Source organism: Schistocerca americana, chromosome 2, assembly GCF_021461395.2.
Source record: "Schistocerca americana isolate TAMUIC-IGC-003095 chromosome 2, iqSchAmer2.1, whole genome shotgun sequence".
Taxonomy (NCBI): domain Eukaryota; kingdom Metazoa; phylum Arthropoda; class Insecta; order Orthoptera; family Acrididae; genus Schistocerca; species Schistocerca americana.
Genome location: NC_060120.1, coordinates 579,768,514 through 579,790,015, shown reverse-complemented (window position 1 = coordinate 579,790,015; position 21,502 = coordinate 579,768,514). Strand labels below are relative to the sequence as shown.

The 21,502-nt window shown below is 41.5% G+C and overlaps 1 protein-coding gene across 1 annotated transcript in view; it reads right to left on the bottom strand.

Moving 5' to 3' along the window:
• Positions 1–21,502, bottom strand: part of LOC124595839 (protein takeout-like) — a 140,670-nt gene that overhangs the window by 2,068 nt on the left and 117,100 nt on the right. Inside the window, exons 4-5 of the mRNA XM_047134737.1 lie at positions 11,357–11,490; positions 3,718–3,870 (exon numbers count right to left, since the gene is read on the bottom strand). Of these exons, the coding sequence (XP_046990693.1) occupies positions 3,718–3,870; positions 11,357–11,490 (287 nt within the window). The remainder of the gene's footprint in view (positions 1–3,717; positions 3,871–11,356; positions 11,491–21,502) is intronic.

Genomic DNA, 21,502 nt, shown 5'->3' with positions numbered 1-21,502 from the left:
AACAGCTGTACTCTATGTTTACCGGTGCATTGAGCGGTCTGTTTTCCATGCATGTCGCGGATTGTAAAGCCAAAATATACGTATTTTGAAGTGGTTCCTGTAGTCGACTATCATATCATAAAGTAACTTGAAAATTATGAAATGCGAACAGTGCAGTAACTTGTTGCTGAGTGGGCTGTCATCTGCAGTCCGCCATTTATCCACCAGATCACGACCAATCAGGAAAGAGTAAGTAGATTTTCATTGGTGAGGCTTTTAAATTGCTTGAAAGCTTTAAATCTGACAAATGCGTGTAGGCTGGCATTTCTTTACATTTATGAACGTGTTATATTATGTTATTCCAGATCTATTGTTGGTGAATTTTGAGAACATACAAACTTTTATGTTTTTAGTTATTCCGAGATTACGTACAAGAGACCTTACACTCAATTCATCAGAAAGATATCATTTCCCCCAATTAAAATTTCTTTTTGTGGAGTTTTACTTTACTTTGAAAGATAATTGATTTTTGTTGTTCAAATTTTATAGGAATACTGTCATGTTGGGTGGGAGTAATATTAGGGAGATTCCTATTTTGTTACAGCTCACTAACGCTCATTCACCAGTGTGTGTGCTCTTCAAAGACGTGTCCAGCCCTGTCCTCTTGTTGTTACATCGGTTGACTTCCAGTACAATGGCTTGTCCTGAATAATAGGTAAACGGTTAGCAACTGTTCCCTCTCATTCCAAAGATAACGTCATTTGGTTGTACCACCGTCTAACACATATATCTCATACTGTGATCTTACTGTAGCGTATTTTTACGTTAAGTATGCATGAAAAGTTTTTTGTGTGTTGTGTTCATACTAATATCAGAAAAATTCCATAAAATCATTAAGGAATCCCTTGTACCTCCAGTTTCAATGTTAAAAACATTATCAAATAGCGGATACTTTATAATGAATATCGACGTTTCAGGCCTCTGTTGCATTTATTACATTCATCTTACAATTATATATAATACGTCAAAAGAAAGAGTAATTCAAACAGTTTCTATTACAGGTGTACAATGTGAGCACCGTTCCTCAGAGGCCACATATCAAGCCGATACGAAAGCTCTTCCCTAACCGCAATCAGTGTGTCTGGAGTAATTGTAGGAACAACTGCTCCAGTTTCGTTTCTTGCAGATCGACTGTGGTTCATCTTCTTTCAAATAAGGAAAGAGCCATAGTTCTAGAAACACCAGTGACAGTTGCTTCATCGAAAATGAAAGGCTCATAAACTTTTCACCAGGATATGACACAAAAAACGTTCAATTTAGGGGAGTCTCGTTGCTTCTGTGAAATCTTGTGGGGATTTGCTAACCTCAAGATGTCTACACTGTGTGTTCACATTTCCACTCAGCCGAAATGTCTATTAACCACTCAAGACGACGCGATCCAGAAAATATTCGTCAAGCTGCAATGTTTCGTTTGCGAACTTGGCACGTGAACTGCGGTCTGTAGACTTTAGAGCTTGTAAGTTCTGCTAACGGTAAGGGCGTAGTTGTAAACGTCTCCTTAAAAGTCTCCACAGAAACGTCACTGGAACTGCTTCCGAACTGATTTCTTGGGGGTATGCGTGAAAGACTCTCTGAGACGTTCAAGGGAGGAGGAGGAGATTAGAGCTTAACGTCCCGTCGACAGCGACGTCATTAGAGACGGCGCAGGAGCTCGGATTGCGGAAGGATGGGGAAGGAAATCGGCGACGCCCTTTCAAAGGAACCATGCCGACACTTAGAGCTATCTAGGGCAGTCACGGAACATCTAAATCTGTATGACTGGACGGGAATTTGAACAGTCGTCCTCTCGAATGCGAGTCCATTGCGCTAATCACTGAGCCACCTTGCTCGGTTCATGCTTTCAACACGTCCTTCAGTCACGCTTAGTCGTCCATCAGTCTTCCATTTGAAAAGACAGCCGGTGTATGGTATACAAACAAAACTATTTGATTTGTTCTTTTGTTTGATGTATTAATCATGGCTGTAAGTTGAATCTAATAAATGATACAATGCCTTAAAATTTCGACATTTGTTTTGAAACACGAGCTATGTCCTGGTGAATTCTTATATCGAGTTCTTCACGTAGGCCAAGATTCTATTTCTTGTTCTCTGTATGTAATGCCTTTAAACCTCTTTATTTTAGTGGCCTGTCTGATAAACATGTTGGACTATTACTGCTTTTCCATAATCGCGTAATCTAAAGACAACATTGTGTTATTTATATCGTCGAGGATATTTTTTCTGTCTGTCAGATATACTTCGTATCTCGTTATATTTGACTAAGTTCTTCGCTTCGACTGCCTAACTTCACATTGTATGGTTTAAGAGTGTTCGCAGATGTCTCGGTTATTTTTCTGTAACATGGGACAGACACCAGCCCCTTCCATCCTTAGCTGGTCCTGCTTAATCTTTCATCCTTTCCGAGTGTATAAACCAATTACTCAAATTTATATACTAACAGTTGTTCCCTACTACCTGCTTGGTAACGTTTATGTCGTTCAGTCTCTTTTCTATTACAATTGGCACATTCGCCGCCCATCGCACTAAAACTTCTAATGCTGCTTATTTACAGGTTCGTGTAGGGCACGATTCGTTTGTAATCACAACATCTGTTGCAGTAATGTTTCTGAAGTGTTTAAAAACATGTGGATCGCCATGGCTGATTACATCTGGATCTAAAATTTGGAAACGGCTGTTATTTTAGAGTTCACCAGTGGAGTTAATTCCATCATCGAGCCCATTAAATATACTGACAATTTTATCAACGCCATCTTCATTTCCACCACGAACGACAACGTATCAACGTAATATTTATAATAAATTATTATACTTACCAACGAGCTGTCAGATCTTAAAACTTTCTCTACCAAGTTATTGCTGAAAATATCCACCCTCGTGACCAGAATGCTTCATTTCATACCAAACCATTCTTGTGGACGTAAAATTTATTGTTAAACGAGAGCAAAACTTCGAGACCAGCTGCTGCAACTCAACAAACACTACCATTTTTTCTAATTGAGGAATTTTTTTTAGGTAATGTCAATCATCTCATCTATCGAAACATTAGCATAGAAGTTCCGAATGGCCAGTTTGACCAGTCGGGAGAAGTTCGTAATTGTTTTATCTTTTATTTGCTTGATGAAAGCCTAACTGCAACGCGCAGATGATGAGAGCATGACTCTTGAAACGCGTAGCTGTGTCATACGATTGCGTTATAGTGTGCAGACTGCTGAATTAATGTAACGATATTTAAAAATTTCTTTCTGGAAAAAGCTCCAGTTTCACCACCTTAAGAAGTGCAAATCTAATCTAATGGCAGCTGTTTCTATTACTACAGTCATACACAAATTACTCGTAAATAAAGAAATAACACCATATTTTTACAGAGCTAAACCTATTTGTCGTACTGTGAAGCAGTACATTTTCATTTATAATAGTGCGCGTTTTATTGTCTCGTGTTGCCTTACGTGAATAAGGAAATGGTAGTAAAGTATTACTAGAATACGTTAATCCTGGCCCCCTCTCCATGCAACAACTGTTTGTGTGTTTGTGTAAATAGAGTGAGGCAGGGTAGGGGGAGGGGGCGGGGTGAGAGGCGGGTAAAGTGTAGTAGGTAGTAGGACAGATGAAACTGAAGCTCTGTAGCAGTTTATTCGTCGCGGCAAGATTAGCTCATTGCTGGTGAGAAGGCGAACTCACCTAGTTCATTGTCACCGTCAAGCTGCTCACCGAATTTGTAGCTCACATCCGAAGGGATGACGTCCAGCCCAAACTCATCCAAGGCAATGTAGCTCTTGCCGTCCTGCCGCGCTTCTGTGTGGTAGAACAGGATCCACACGGCCGTCACGTCACCTGCGAAAAACAACATTACGTCTCGCCTTCATTCTGCACACACTCCTTTACGATTGATCAAAATATTTTTTTTTTATCCAACACTGTGTCTCCATTGGTAATCTGTTTCTAGAAACTGTAGCGGGTTATGAACAGCCAATTTACAGCAACAACTTCACCTGTATTTCTTCACTGCCGTTGTTAAAATTGGATTTAAGATGAACATTTTTGTGTTGTTTGTAAGCTTATTTACTGTTCGTAAGGTTAATTTTAACCTTACAACTGGTCTATATAAATAAAAATACACTCCTGGAAATGGAAAAAAGAACACATTGACACCGGTGTGTCAGACCCACCATACTTGCTCCGGACACTGCGAGAGGGCTGTACAAGCAACGATCACACGCACGGCACAGCGGACACACCAGGAACAGCGGTGTTGGCCGTCGAATGGCGCTAGCTGCGCAGCATTTGTGCACCGCCGCCGTCAGTGTCAGCCAGTTTGCCGTGGCATACGGAGCTCCATCGCAGTCTTTAACACTGGTAGCATGCCGCGACAGCGTGGACGTGAACCGTATGTGCAGTTGACGGACTTTGAGCGAGGGCGTATAGTGGACATGCGGGAGGCCGGGTGGACGTACCGCCGAATTGCTCAACACGTGGGGCGTGAGGTCTCCACAGTACATCGATGTTGTCGCCAGTGGTCGGCGGAAGGTGCACGTGCCCGTCGACCTGGGACCGGACCGCAGCGACGCACGGATGCACGCCAAGACCGTAGGATCCTACGCAGTGCCGTAGGGGACCGCACCGCCACTTCCCAGCAAATTAGGGACACTGTTGCTCCTGGGGTATCGGCGAGGACCATTCGCAACCGTCTCCATGAAGCTGGGCTACGGTCCCGCACACCGTTAGGCCGTCTTCCGCTCACGCCCCAACATCGTGCAGCCCGCCTCGAGTGGTGTCGCGACAGGAGTGAATGGAGGGACGAATGGAGACGTGTCGTCTTCAGCGATGAGAGTCGCTTCTGCCTTGGTGCCAATGATGGAATATTCTGCCTTAGCTACAGACTTCTGTTCAAAGTCTGTATTTATTAATGGTGTTAAGCCATTTACTGTGCAGAACTGTACATACTGTGTTTAAGCCATGTACTTTACAGAATTGTACATACTGCGTTTTATCAAAATTTAATGAAGTCCACTTGCAGACAACAAATAATTTTCTGAATGACGTTATTTACAGTTTAATCTGCTAACTCCGGTTTGATGGGTGTTATTACCATACTTTTAAAATCAGCAAAAAGAACTAGCTTTCCATCTGGTTGAATACAGAGTGGCAAGTCATTAGTACGTACAAAGAACAATAAGGGACCCAAGATCGTTTTTAATGACGTTCTCGACGGGACGGGGATTTATTCCTAATCTTTCTTCCTTATTCCTCGAAGTCTCTACGAAATCATTTCATCATTTCGAAGGAAGCAGGACAGAATAATAGTAACAGCCTTATTAGCCAGTATCATATGGGGGTTAAAAGCTGTTTACTATTCTATTTAAATACATTTGATCATTAATATAGTTGGCAAGTTTTAGTCCTCGTCCTACCTCCTAAAGTATAACCGTATTATTGTATTCCGTTCAACAGGATTCTTCCACGATACATTTATAACAGAAATAGTAGCGAAAATCCTCGGTTTGTGAGGTGCCAGGCTTGACTGCGACTGGAGACACCAGCACGACGCCTTGACGTGTGTATCGCGTCATGCTTCAACATTCCACTGTGCTCGACAGCCAAGATTCAATGTCACGTAATGAGAAAAAAACTGGTACTGAAGCGTCTACTGTTGTGTCCTGATTTGTACTCAACAGTGAAAACTGATCTCGCAGAGTGGGAGGTAAACAAATGTTTTTGTCTTGGTTTGACTCTAACTTCATAAACCGAATTCTGGAACGAACTGCTGAACAAGACGACAGCTTATTCTCTTCACGATTTTTGACGAAGCGATTTGTACGTCTCACATGAGCAAACAGTGCGTTAGACTGCCAATTTTGTGCCTGTTATGTTTTCTGTGAATGGAATTTCTCCGCAGTGAACTCCAATATTTCTATAAAAGTAGGGTATTTGATCAGATGTACAGGGTGTCCGAAAAGACTTTCCCTGATTACATAAATTGATAACTCAGGCTAGAAGTAAGATACAAATATGAAACTTGTGTCGAATTGTTTACAACTATCAAAGTTTTTTCTGTTTTATGTTCACAGTACGTAAGTAGTGGATGAGGTGCAGTGCCCAAGAAGCCATGTTAACCAATCAGGAGAAGGCACAGTGTGTCCTGTGGTACCATGAGACACGATCACGAACCACAGTGCAGAGACACTTCCAGACAACATCTGGAAGGAATCCACCTGATGTCAAGAGCATTAAAGCCTGGTATGAGAAGTTCAAGAACACAGGATCGTTTGCTGACCTTCCGAGGTCTGGTAGACCAAGAACCTCAGCAGACAGGGTGGAAACTGTAAGGCAGTCTTTTCTGCGAAGTCCGAAGAAATCGGTGCGCAAGGCCTCACATGAAGTACAGATGCCAGAAAGCTCTCTCCATGACATTTTACACAAACGTTTATTGTTTCGTGCATACAAAGTGCAAATCGTTCAGGCCTTGTTGCCCAATGGCAGTATACGTCGATATGACTTTGCCGTCGAAATGCTATCACGTATTGAGGACGATGATGGTTATTTCAGATGAATTGACTTTTCCGACGAAGCGACTTTTTTTGTCAGTGGAGTAGTGAATCGCCATAATGTGCGCATTTGGGGTTCACAACCCCCTGGCGAGGTCATGGAGTGCACCAGAGGCAGTCCAAAAGTGAATGTTTGGTGCGCGCTATTGCACGATCGAATTATCGGGCCATTCTTCTTCGCTGAAGCTACCATCACATCTGCAGTGTATCTGGACATGTTGCAACTATATGCTGTTCCTCAGCTGCTTCAGTATCACCCCGATGTTTTGTTTCAGCAAGACGGTGCACCGCCTCATTGGGGTTTGGACGTCTGTGCCTATCTCGATATGACCTTTCCTGGGCGATGGATTGGTCGTTATGGGCCAACGGTTTGGCCTCCACGCTCTCCTGACATAACCCCATTAGACTTATTTTTATGGGGTTATGTCAAGGACGAGGTCTACCGAACACGTGTACCAGATCTTGAAACCCTGCGGCAACGGATAACCACAGTCGTTGAATGAGTCCATCCAGTGATGTTGGCTAATGTGGGGACGGAAACTGAATATCGCCTAGATGTGCTACGTGCTACCAAGGGTGCTCATGTGGAAGTTTACTGATGTGTGAAAAAAACTTTGATAGTCTGTAAACAATTAGACACCAGTTTCATATTTGTATCTTACTTCTAGCCTGAGTTATCAATTTATGTAATCAGGGAAAGACTTTTCGGACACCTTGTATAAGTATGCATAGAAAATGGAGTACCAAGTGGAGAAATCAGAACATTCGACGTATTCTTCTGTTTGAGATCAATAGAGGAGTGGCAGCAGCGGAGGAAGCCACAAACATTTCCGCCGTGTATGGGAATAAAGCCATTGGACAGAGCACAACAAGAAAGTAGTTTCTCATTTTATGGAAGATCGTTTTGACATTAGTGACTATCCACGTTCAGGAAGACCTTCGGGGTTTGATGAAAATCGTTTAAACGCATTAATCCACACGAGAACTGGCAAACGTGACGATCTGTAATCATTCCACCACGGTGCAACATTTCCATGCAATGGAGAGGGTTCAAAAACCGGAAGTGTGGATACCGCATGCTCCAAGACAAAATCACAGAATTCAGCTGGTGGCCAAATGTCCATGTCTGCTTGCTCGTCATCAGTTGGCTCACAAACGACAGTGACCATTCCTATCCTATATTGTCATTTGTGGCGAGAAATGGTGTCTTTATGTTAACATAAGGAAACGAAAGGAATGGTTGAGCCAAAAAAAGAAGCAACAGCTCCCCGTACACAGTCCAGCACACATTCACAAAAGATAATATTAAGTATCTGACGGAACAGCGAAGGTGTGGTGTACTACGAAATGCTTCCCCTAGGTGTAACCAATACGGCTGACATTTATTGCAACAACAGAGATGTCTTGCAGATGTAATCCAAGAACAACAAGCAGGAAGACTGCGTGAAGTGATGGTTAAAATGTGTTTGTATTCCAAAGGGACCAAATTGCTGAGGTCATCTGTCCCTAGACTTGGTCACTACTTAAACTAACTTATGCTAAGAGCAACAAACACCCGTTCCCGAGGGAGGACTCGAACCTCCGGTGGGAGTGACCGCGCAATCCGTGACATGGCGCCTCAAATCCCACGGCCACTCCGCGCGGCGAAGCGATGGTACTCGGCGATAATGCCCACCCGCATTCTACTAGAAAGACGAAAAACACTCACCTTTTCCGCTCTCTACCAAACAACATTCAAGGAACATCCTTCCTGGATGAAAATGCGCTCGAGACATGGCTCGACGTGTTCTTCGCCTCAAAACCACGCGATTTCTGCGCTCGCGGAATCTGGAAGTTACTGCAGCTGTGGCAGACTATTGTAAACAGTGAAGGGAATATATTATTGACGACTTAAGTCTCTGTTATGCGTCTCTGTTGTGTTTATTAAGCTTATGAAAAAACACTATGAACTTACGCACCAGCCCAATAAAACTATGTTAAGCAGGAATCTGCACTGTCCTTTTTTTAAAGCAAGTTTGGAAGAAAAATTCATAGTTAACCCGATGTGCTCAGAAAAGCCAAAGAGAACCTAAACCAGGATCGTCGTATGGGAATTTTAATCCCAATCTACAAAAAGAATAATAATAAAAGAGAAGTCCTGTAGACATGGACACCACTTTTAGTGATCGTGTGGGCAATGATGAGGAATCAGTCGGTGGCGATCTTATGGAAGAAACCATTCAGAAACCTGCCTGTTGTGATTTACGAATACCACGAAAAATCTGGATATCGTAAGCCGGACCGTGGTCTGAACTCCGTTCTCCAAGGTATTCGACTTAAGGCTTGCAGCATATGAATGTACTGTTGTTGTCTTCATTTTTCCGGCAGTAGGCTTCTATAAGCTTCGGCGCGGCAGGCGTGGACGTTAGGAGAGTCTGACTGACGGTGTGGAAAAGTGCGGACAGAAAGTGAAAACGAACGTTACTGCCATTTCACTCACAAGGAATTCCTTGAGTGTGAAGCCACGCGTTCAGTCTTTAGTAAGGCTCACTTGAGAGTCCATGAGGTGCAGAGCTCACTCTTCTATCGGATGTATGTATCACACTTCAGAAAACTGACATCGTCCAAATTGAAAAAATGGTGAAAACAAGCCATTAACTTGCACCATATACAATGAATGAAAAACGATGGGCCACAGTGACCACAAAGTTTCGCACCATCAAGATCGAAGGCGAACTCCTTGGGAAGTTAGAAACCGTGCAGGACGTTCAACTAGATATCCAATCTTAAATAATGTAAATAGAATCATGTTGGTGTAACGGGGTGATGAGAAGTGATGGATAATGATGGCATACAGCCTAATACGAAACAGTCTGTCGTGAAGCATATCGAGAAACTGACTCTCCTTTAATGCGTAGTTGCAGGTAGCGCGATAATGTATTTTATACGCACGGATAAAATAAACATCCAGCGGCTGAATTTGTCTAGTGGTTCGAGCTGGTATGAACTGCAACGTCACACACTTTTCAGATCGAATAATCTACTCTAAAGGAGTAAACGTTTTGGTACGAAGACCATTAATGAAGCAAAAGCAAGTTATTTTGACCAGCTATTGGCAAAAAGCAGTACTCATACCATAGCCTGCAGTTCTTATATACCCATTTTTCCATTATTGCTTGCTGTGACATAAATATCTCCTGCTGCCCGTCCAAGATTACGTACGAGAAAAAAAATTGTAGGGGGCAGAGCACCTCCAACTTCTTGCAGCACAATAAATAAATAAAGTTCCAGCCAATTTACCATCCAGATTAACAGTTGTCATAAATGTGTACGAGTGCATTAAGGCATCGATGTTAGTCGATCTTGATACAACTCTTTTGGTATTCTGATATCCAAGGTTCCTTTCATACGCATTTCCTCTTCAAATCCCGAGCCAGTCGGGGTGGCCAAGCGGTTCTAGGCGCTACAGTCTGGAACCGCGCGACCGCTACGGTCGCAGGTTCGAATCCTGCCTCGAGCATGGATGTGTGTGATGTCCTCAGGTTATTTAGGTTTAAGTAGTTCTAAGTTCTAGGGGACTGATGACCGTAGAAGTTAAGTCCCATAGTGCTCAGAGCCATTTGAACCATTTTTTTTCAAATCCCTATTGGTCGGAGTTGAAAACAGATTCGTTACTGAACTATGGTATAAGTATGTTTATCTCATCTACAAATGTTCGGGCGATTCCGCAGTTCGCTGTACATCATGAACTTGACGCTTTGTTTGAAATTTCGTTATCTTACTTTCGTTATCAGTCTGCAGCGCTGTTTGAAGTTATGCAATCATCCACTGCTTCCCTTCAAATTACTATAATTTATGTCAGGCGCAATTTGATGTGCATAAACTAGTAGGTCACATTATACACACCCTCTAAATTGTATCGAGGATCCTTGAAACGCGCAAATACCGTTTTTGTAGCAAGTGCGCCTTGTCTTCCCTTGAATATCCTTTGTTTTCTTCTTATGCGCTGCAGAATCATACTGCTAAGGACTTATTCGAAATCTGTTCATAATCATTTTTTTTACTACACTGCGGACAATCTTCCATTATGTTTAGTACCCGTTCCTCGGACAACGAGTGTCCTTTACAACTCTTCACTGGAGTCGGAATTTGTAGCTCTCTGTTCGATAAGGAAGGTGAACTGCATGACTCGACTTCTGTTTCAGTAACGCTTTCACTTATTAACCACATATTGTCATCATTGTAATTCTCATGTACACAGTCGAGTGTATACGACACCACACATTCCACAGATTCATCTTGCACTAATGCCAATATTTCATCTGCCACTTCTTTCACACTCTGCGAAATTCCCTGGGTTCCTTTCTGACGAAATGTTGTTGTAGATGTAATGTAATGTTGGCTTTGTTTGTCGTTGCACTGCTCTGATGTAGACCAACACCACTGGCACTGTAGCACTGTTGGAGTTACTTGTCGAATAAGCACTTACGCTCCGTAGCATCATGCTGTGCTCATCATTGGATACCTGCAGTCCCGCCCTCTGTTGCCATTAGCAGCCAATATTGCGGTTGCAAGGTAGTCAATATGTGGGACATCGAATGCCGTAAAAATCATTGGCCTTTTGCGACCTCGCACTCAAGCAGTTCCTTCTCAGTTACCAATACAAATCAATCCATTAATAGCACGCTACCTCACTCTGTGGACACAAGCATTTTGCTGAGAGAGGTAGATTAGGAATGTTACAATGTTGATGAAGATAAGAGCAACAAATTTTCCAAGTTGGATGAGTCACTTACTCATGTTGATCCAGAAGAGGCCATTGGCGACTAGCGGAAAAGTGAGAAGGGCTCCACGTCCTTCGAAGGCACCGTGAACGGTGAAGCTCGGTGTCTTGCTGATCACCTCGAACTTGCTGTCCAGCAGATTGGCCCTGCAAGAGATCACACGAAGCAACAATAACTACAACTCGTATAGTAAGGCGACTATGGGAGGTAAAGCACTGTAAAACTGCCGTATTTGTTGACAGGCTAACGTCTTGTGTCTATTAGTAACACATCCACATTGCTGAACATTGGCCTACATCACCACAAAAAGAAGGGAAAAGATATCAAGTGTTTAAAAGTATTCTCCAGCTATGTCAAAAATGGCTGCGAGCACTATGGGACTTAACATCTGATGTCATCAGTCCCCTAGAACTTAGAACTACTTAAACCTAACTAACCTAAGGACATCACACACATCCATGCCCGAGGCAGGATTCGAACCTGCGACCGTAGCAGCAGCGCGGTTCCGGACTGAAGCGCCTAGAACCGCTCGGCCACAGCGGCCGGCTCCAGATATGTCACTTGGAAACTTCTGAAAAGTACTCTAAAGTCATTTGGGGAACATTATTAACTGACATTTTTGTGTTTGGACGTACCTGTTTGGTTACGGTATTTAAGTAATAATAAAACACCTCCAATCACTAGTTTACGATATATAGATTTTACGACGTCCAAAGCGCTTTGAAGCTACAAGTTCGCTTTTGAAAAACTTCACTCAGTTCTTGCAATTGTCTGCCTATTGTGATTTAGGACCAACACGAAAAATCTAAATATGAAAGCCGTCCCGTCATCCGAACTCCATTCGGCAGGGTAATCGATTTAAGGGTTGCAGCATATGAATGAAATGTCTTTATCTTACTGTTTCCGGTAGTAGGCTTCTAAAAGCTTCGGAGCTACAAGTCCGCTTTTGAAGAACTTCACTCAGTTGTTAATTGTGCAACAGTATCGTGCCACATGATTTTTTATGTGGAAAAACTGTAAATATAGATTAAGATCACAACCATCATTCTGACATTGAATAAATACCCTCTGCATCAGTGTGAAACTTGTGCTTTACACTTCCACTATACATAAGCTGACTTTTCTTGACTTTTTACACGTCTCAAAACGCCTCTTCCTTACACGAAGATAATTTGTACTTTCGAAAGCCGTCTGTTAGAATATGTCTTTTATATTATTTATCACTACGCGAATTGTAAGTCGCTTACGAGGTGAAAAAGACACTCTGTGCACTCTTATCGTCTGCTAGGAAAGTCACGTCTTTGGCTGCACATTAAAAGCACCGTTGACGTAAAATAAGGGGAGTTGTGATGACGTCACGAACTTGAAGCCGACGTCCGCCATGGTAGTTGCCTCAAATATTATCTTCTGGTGGAAATGTTTTGATCAAAAATGCCCTTTTGTGTCTTTTACGGGTGTTCTAATCAATTTGATTATATTCTAAGGTGTGAAAGGATCACAGTTCATTCCTAAATTGACTCATTGAAGCGCTATTTTCTTCCACGCAGATGAGTTTTGTTAGTGCGCTTTAAGTTTTCTGTAGTGTTTTTATTTATGTTAATTTGACTTTAGATTTCCCACAAATCCGACTCGAAAAGCCCGCTAGGTGAACGCTATGAGGAGGAAAGATTGGAAACCGAGTAAACAAAGCCATATATGCTCTCAGCATTTTCGGGAAGAGGACATAGACCGACTATCAGTTTTGCCAGCCTGTATTAAATAAAATGCTGGATTACGAAAGAAGACTTTTCACATCGTTTACTTCTCTATTTGGTTATTCAAAACGTATATGGAAAACAAAGTTACATGAAGGAGCGAAACTGGTCGTATTTTTTTATTTATGAATTTGGCCAGCTATGGACCGCATACAACTTAAGACTTATGGTGTTTCTTTTTCTTCCGTTCTTCCCAGTACTTCTTCATTTTCTCGCTAACTGCTCGTCTCTGCTCATCTGTCCAAACTCTCTTGGGTCGAGGTTTTGGCTCATCTTCTTCACAGTGTGCGTTTTCTATTAGTAGCCTGAAGTGATTCCTATCACGTATTATTTCTTCTGTAGTACCTGTTTTGTTGGCATCTTTCTTTACTGCTTCTATCCATTTTTTCAGCTTACTAACGTAATTAAAAATTTTCTTTGTAATCCGTGTTTCTTCCATTCTTTTAAAATGTCCATAAAATTTTAGCCGTCTCTTACTCATTGTATCTGTGATATTTTCTGTATTTTTGCATAAGTCTTCATTTCTCCTTTAAATCCACATATTTTCCTTGTTTTTCTCAGGGCCTAGAATTTTTCTTAGTATTTTTCTCTCTCTTTTTCTAGTTCTCTTAATTCGCCTTTCTTATTCAGTGTTAGGCTATCTGATCCATACGTTGCTTCTGTCCTAATAATTGAATTATAATGTCTAATCTTCGCTTGTATGGATATTGATTTCTTATTGTAGTAGTTTTGTGTTAATTTAAATGCATATTCTAACTTTTTTATTCTTTCTTTATTTGTTGTGTTATCCAGTCCATTGGCTTGGATCCACTCCCCCAGGTATTTGAATGTATCAACTCTTTTAATTTTTCCATATACTCGGTTTTTTCATAGGATATTTTTAGCCCAGTCTTTTCAGCAATCTCGTGTAACAGATCAAGCATAACTGTTCCGTCTGTTCGGTTTTCAGTAATCAATGCAATAGGCATTGGCTAAACATTTCACTTCAAATTTTTTCTTTCCTTGGCCCATGTTTATACCCTTTGTGCCTCTGATGTTTATTGTGCTTTCCCATGTTTTTACTATTTTATCTGAAACCAAGTTAAAGAGAATTGGGGACAGTCCATCTCCGTGTCGAACTCCTGTTTTGATTTCGAATGGCTCAGAAATTTCGCCTTGAAACTTAATTCTTGATGTTGTATCTGTGAGCGTTTGTTCAACAAGTCTTCTGGTGTTTTCGTTTATCCCTGATTCGTAAAGTATCTGGAATAGTGTTTGTCTGTCAACTGAGTCGTAGGCCTTCTTGAAGTCTGCGAAAGTAACTACTGTATTTTTATTTTGTATATCTCTCACTCTCAAAATTGTTTTTAAATGAAGAATCTGTTCTGCACATGATCTACCTATTCTAAATCCTGCTTGATAAATGCTATATTAGGTCCTGATTGTTCCTCTATTCTACTTAAAAGTGTTTTAGAAAGTATTTTGTATGTCATTGGTAACCAGGATATGCCCCTGTAGTTGTTGGTGTCTGTTTTATCTCATTTTTTATGGAGAGAATGGATCAATGCTTGTTTCCAGTTACTGGGTATGATTCCTTTTTTCCAAATGTCTTTAGTTACTTTTTGAATTTTCTGCCATGCGGATAAGCCCCCTAGTTTCCACATTTCTGCTACTATCCCATCATTTCCTGGTGCTTTGTTATTCTTCAATGCTTTGATAATCTTTTCTATTTCTTCTAATGGTTCCGATGGTGACTTTTCATGTTGTGGTTTTTAAAATTGTAACCTGTCATTAGGCTCTAACAATTTAATATATTTTCAAAGTATTCAGGTAAAATTTGGCTATTATCTTTATAGCTTAAAACCATTTTTCCATTTTTATCATTAAAATGTAAACTTTGTGACTGGAATCCTGTTAAAACGTCTCTGAAAGTCTTATAGAAGTCTCTAGTGTTGTTCCTTTCAAAGTCTGAATCCATTTCTTCTAATCAGTCATATTTTATTTTCACTGATCTGATGATTTTTGCTGTCTTTTCCTTCCTTTTTAAACTCTCCCCAGTAGTCACGTTTCTTACTACTGTTCCACTTTTTCCATGCCTTTAGTCGATTATCAATTGCTTCATCACACAGCTTGTTCCACCATCTGTGTCTTGGTATTCTTCGTTGTTGTCCCATTTCTTTAACTCACCTTAGCATTGTTTCTTCAGTTTCTTCCCAATCATCCATTTTTCTTGTGTTTAGTATATCACAGAATTTGTCCTGATTTTGCATGAGAAATTTATTGTTTACTCTTGGAAATACTATTGGTTTTGGTTTAGTTTTGTTCGGTTGGAACGTGGTCTTTATTTCAAGCAGATAATGGTCTGAGTCTATGTTTAGGTCCTTCCTCACTCTGACATCCAAGATTTCCTTGTAGTTTAGGCAATACCCACGTTTTTTTCTTTCTTGTAAGTTTCCTGAAAAATGTCGACATTAGTTTTATTTATTTTTTATTTATGCATTTATTTTACCTGGCAAGATTAGGGCCTTCAGGCCCTCTCTTACACCTAACCAGGCATACTCAGATTCAACAAATTTCAGTGTCTACAGAAAATTAGGACATATAACATGTTATACAGTATTAATGTTAAAGAAAAAAAATAGAGATTATAAAAGTAGTACAATGATAATTATAACAATCAAAAAATAATTATAACAATCAAGAATAATAAAAATAATAATAATAATGATAATAATAATAATAATAATGACTATGTATATGAAAGTAAACATATTTTTCTTATATGAGTGTCAGTCCTATTGCTAGTTGGGAATTTTCTCGTTATATTCTTGCAGCTTGTAAGTTATTCTCATCAAGCAGAGACATAAGACGATGGAATGGGGTGAAAGAGATATAGAAGAGGTAGATAGGTTAGAGGAAGAGAAATAGAATGGTAAAATTCGAAGCTATGATGGAGAGGAGAAAGAAAAAGATGAGGGGGGGGGGGGCACAACAATGGTGGCTATACCGTCCCTAATATGTAAGTCTTAAGTTCCCTCTTGAATGTTGAGTGGTTTTGGATAAGACGCAGATCACAGGGGAGCGCGTTCCATAGTCGTATGGCTGAGATGGAGAATGACACGGAGAAAGATTTTGTGTTATGTAAAGGTACAGCCAAGATGCTAGACGTATCCGATCTGGTATTGCGGTTGTGGAATGATGATAGGTGTTTAATGTGAGAAGATAAGTATTGGGGGCACCAGTGGCTAAGAAATCGATGAAGTAAGCACACCGTGTGGAGATCGCGTGCCTTATGTGGGCGTATCCAACCTAGCTGGGAGTATGAAGGACTGATATGATCATTCAACCGTATGTTGCATACGTATCTAACACAAGCATTCATCACTAGCTCGAGGCATCTCGAATTTTCATTATTTGTGCCATGTTGAACTACATCACAGTAGTAAAGATTAGGCAAGACTAGTGTTTGGACTAATTTTTGTTTAACATGGGATGGAAATATTTTTCTAAACTTTTGAATTGCATGTAGGGAGGAGAGTGATTTCTGGCAAGCTGTGACTGTTTGTTCTTCCCAGTTTAGGTGTTCATCCAAGATTATTCCAAGGTCTTTTACTGTTTTTTGGTATGGTAGTTGGGTACCATTGAGGAGTATTTGAGGGACTGTTTCGCGAAAGTACCGACTGATTAACTTTGGATGAGATATAAGTATGACCTGGGATTTCTTGGGGTTTAGTTTCGGACCTAGGTTCTGTGCCCATCGAGAAACAGAGCAAAGATCTGCGTTCATACTCGCTACTGCGTCAGCAATGTTCTTGGGGCTTGCACTTATGTACAGTTGGATGTCGTCGGCATATAGATGGTAGTTGCAGGAGTGAATCACTGAAGAAATATCATTAATGTACAGTGAGAAGAGTAATGGACCAAGGACGGAGCCTTGGGGAACTCCAGAGCGCACGTTTTTCCATGATGACTTTTCCGACCCACAAATGACTTGTTGACTTCTGTTTTTGAGGTAGCTGTCGAACCAGTGTATTGCGCTGTTTGAGAAATTCAACTGCTTCATTTTAATTAGTAATATATCAAAGTCAACTGTATCAAAAGCCTTGCTAAAGTCAAGCAGTGTTAGGATGGTAGCTTCACGTCTGTCCATAGCATGTTTAATGTCATCAGTTACTTTGATTAATGCAGTTGCTGTACTATGGTGCTTTCGAAAACCTGACTGATATTTGTCGTGGATGTTATGAGTTTTGAGGTAATCTGTCAGCTGTTCATGGACGATGTGTTCTAGGGTTTTAGATATTGCAGGAAGCATGCTGATCGGCCTGTAGTCACCTGGCGACTTAGGGTTGTCAGTCTTGGGTATAGGTTGAATTAAGCTTTGCTTCCACTCAGTAGGATTTGTACTACTGACAAGAGACAGGTTGAAGATGTCTGTGATAACTGGAGTAATAGTGTTTACGACGTTCTTAATCATGCCAATGCTCACTCCATCATTTCCTACTGCCTCGGAAGAGATTCTCATAATTGCCTTGTGTACTGTGCCGGTAGTGACATGTTTTAGGAAAAACTTGTCTCTCGAGAGATTGATATCTTGGGGCTGGTAATTTGTCGCTGTGTGGCAGTTTACGGCTGTTGAGAAGAAATCGTTTAATTCTTCTGCAGACGCTTGATAAACAGCGTCAGATCTTCGCTTCCCTATACCGAAACTGCGCAGCTTTTTCCACAGTGCGGCAGGTTTTGATACGCCGCATACGACAGAGCGGGCATGTCTGATTTTGGCATTCCTCACGCTTTGCTTGGTTCTATTTCGGAGTTTCCTATAAGCTTCGTACGCCTCGGGAGTTGGGTTACGCTTGAAGACCCTATGTGCAGCATCACGTTCATTCATTAACTGGCGTAATGCAGTGGTGAGCCACGGAGCGGGAGCTCTCTTTACCTTGACAGTGCGTTGAGGAGCATGTTTATCATACAGCGCAGTTTTAGATTAAATTGTTTACAAAAATCTATGAGTCTTTCCCCATTTCTGTTGGTTCTTTCATGTGCTGGATAATCTCCAACTACTGATTAAAATTTTATTTTTTTGCCAACTTGTGCATTAAAGTCGCCCACTAAAATTTTTATATGTTCTTTTGGTAATATGGATGTTTCGTGTTCTCGCATTTGCCAAAAGTCTTCCACTTAGTCAGCATTTGTTCTGTTTTGTTGGTTGATAGGTGCATGTGCATTTATAATAGTGTAACATTTATTGCCTGACTTGAACATCAGAAATGAAATTCGTTCTGATGGGGAGCTAAAATTAGTTATTGATTCCGTAAGCTGCTGTTTGACCATAAACGCTGTTCCTAATATGTCGTATTATTGGAATTTTTAATGGCTGGTTTCCTTTGTATATCCTGTATCCACCTGACTCAAATGCATTTTCATTTTGAAGTGCTAATGTAAGTATGTTGCGTTGACTGAGAGTATCTGTTAGGTGTTTCAGTTTTCCAAGTTTCATAAGTGTGTTGATGTTCAGAGTCCCCAGTAGGTGTTTTTTCTTGGGTCTTATCTTTGAAGAAGTACTAGGAAGCTCCGATTCTTCCCTACATGATGTTCTAGTCTCTCCATAATCCAATGGACTAGTTGAACCGCCATGAATAAGCGATGGAAGATCGGTTACTTCCTGGAGTAGTTTTCCTTTTGAAATTTACAATCATGTCTTAGGTTAAAGTTTGGTTTGGGGAAAGGTAGTTGATTGAACCTTTCCATGATAAAAATTCAAGCATTTAGCTTAGAGTTATAAGTGAGGCCGCCACTAACTTGTGGAACAGACGACTTTTGTAGCCTCGCACTGTGGGAACAGACGCTACAGCCTGGTGCTTTTATACAAAAGCTTATCTCTTCCACCAGTTCCGCCGTTCTGATGATCTTCATCGCCACCTTCACTGCCGTTGAGGTCTTCACCGTTTCCCTTGCCAGGGAAACAGTAAAGACGTATTATTGGATCAGATATGGAATTAAGAGCAGAAAATCGTCTCTCTGATGTTATTTTCGAAAGCACTCTAGCATTTTCTTTTTAAAACAACTGTTGCGTGGTTATGACAGAAACTGAAAGCAAGAATCATCTATAAACAGTAGTTTGCTGATGTTTTGGGGGATCCAATATGGCAGTCTGTAGTGCCATCTTGCGTTATAACTCGTGTACCTCGATGGAGAGGACATCTGTACAATGAATTTCGAGGTAGAGCCATTCTTACTGATCAGGTGACTGAGTGGTTAAGATCTGAGTTAGCTTGGCCATGCGGGTGATAGACGAAGCTCTACTCCTTTTCTACAGACTGCTGGCCCTACTTGCATGCTTCTCTGTGTGGACACGGCCTGCATCTCTCAAGATCCTGTTTGTTAAGATCAGACGCCTTTATCTTGTGTTTTGCTGTGACGGCAATTTCTGAACTGCAATATACAGGAATTCACGGCGAGACTGTTGCCTGCTAGTTCTGCTCCTTGTCGTATTATTTTATTTACACGACTTCCCGCTCTACAGACGTGCTTTCTTTATCACCAAGGCTAAATCTGTTGTTTTGTTCGAGGTTTTGTTCCATGTACTAGGATCAACATTGGATTTTCATTAAGTCATCCGTGAATGAAGATTAGGTTCACGTTGCAGTCCTATTTAGTCAATAATGCTGCGGGGATTAGGAATTATATGGGGCTGCTTCTGTTCTATTTTTGATGATTTATAGTGTTGTATTTTAAGTGGTCCCATGAAGGACTTATGTAATTTCATTACTGAATTTTCGTGTTTATTTATTGAATAATACTGGATGCTTCAGTAACCGAACGGTAGGCGTGGCTACCTTCGGTGCGCAATGACCCAGGTTTGATTTCTTGCAACTTCTCAGTTGTTTTTCTGCGGTAGGGATGTCTGGTACAGGATCCACTCAGCCCTTGTGAGGGCAAATAAGGAGCTGCTTGAATAAAGAACCAGCGGCATCGCCAGGATTCATCTGCTGGCAATAACGGCTGGAGGGATTGGCGATATACTAATGAAATATCTCACGATCATAGATCGCTCCTCGTACTGCCTGGAAGGCAGCAGTAGGCCAGTTGAACAGACTTAAGGCCTAATCCGTGAGTGATGTTTCTATTTTTCATGATTAAATGACAATTATTCAATGTTAAATGCTTCCGTAAGAAATGACGCTGTCTGATAACATGCCATACAGTAATATATCAATACAATTGTACCTTCTTCAAAATCACTATAATATTTCCTGCACTCATTGTGGACCGATACAATGTTCTATCTCTCCGAAACCTGTCGTAGATGTTTCTGTGTTCAGTTACACGCCTTGATCAATAAGTAATCAATTCTGCGATACATGGTGACCATAGTGCTTATGCTGATCAGTGAGCAATAAATATATTGTAATGGATGCATCAAGACCAACCTAAAGCTGGTAATACACTACTGGCCATTAAAATTGCTACACCACCATGATGACGTGCTACAGACGCGAAATTTAACAGACAGGAAGAAGATGCTGTTATATGCAAATGATTAGCTCTTCAGAGCATCCACACAAGGTTGGCGCCGGTGGCGACACCTACAACGTGCTGACATGAGGAAAGTTTCCAACCGATTTCTCATACACAAACAGCAGTTGACCAGATTTGCCTGGTGAAACGTTGTTGTGATGTCTCGTGTAAGAAGGAGAAATGCGTACCATCACGTTTTAGACTTTGACAAAGGTCTGATTGTAGCCTATCGCGATTGCGATTTGTCGTATCGCGACATTGCTGCTCGCGTTGGTCGAGATCCAATGACTGTTAACAGAATATGGAATCGGTGGGTTCAGGAGGGAAATACGGAACGCCATGCTGGATCCCAACGGCCTCGTATCACTAACAGTCGAGACGACAGGCATCTTATCCGCATGGATGTAACGGATCGTGCAGCCACGTCTCGATCCCTGAGTCAACCCATGGGGACGTTTGCGAGACTAACCATCTGCACGAACAGTTCGACGACGTTTGCAGCACCATCGACTATCAGCTCGGAGAGCATGGCTGCGGTTACCCTTGACGCTGCATCACAGACAGGAGCGCTTGCGATGGTGTACTCAACGACGAACCTGGGTGCACGAATGACAAAACGTCATTTTTTCGGATGAATCCAGGTTCTGTTTACAGCATCATGATGGTCGCATCCGTGTTTGGCAACATCGCGGTGAACGCACATTGGAAGCGTGTATTCGTCATCGCCATACTGGCGTATCACCCGGCGTGATGGTATGGGGTACCATTGGTTACGCGTCTCGGTCACCTCTTGTTCGCATTGCCGGCACTTTGAACAGTGGACATTTCAGATGTGTTCCGACCCGTGGCTCTACCCTTCATTCGATCCCTGCGAAACCCTACATTTCAGCAGGATAATGCCCGACCG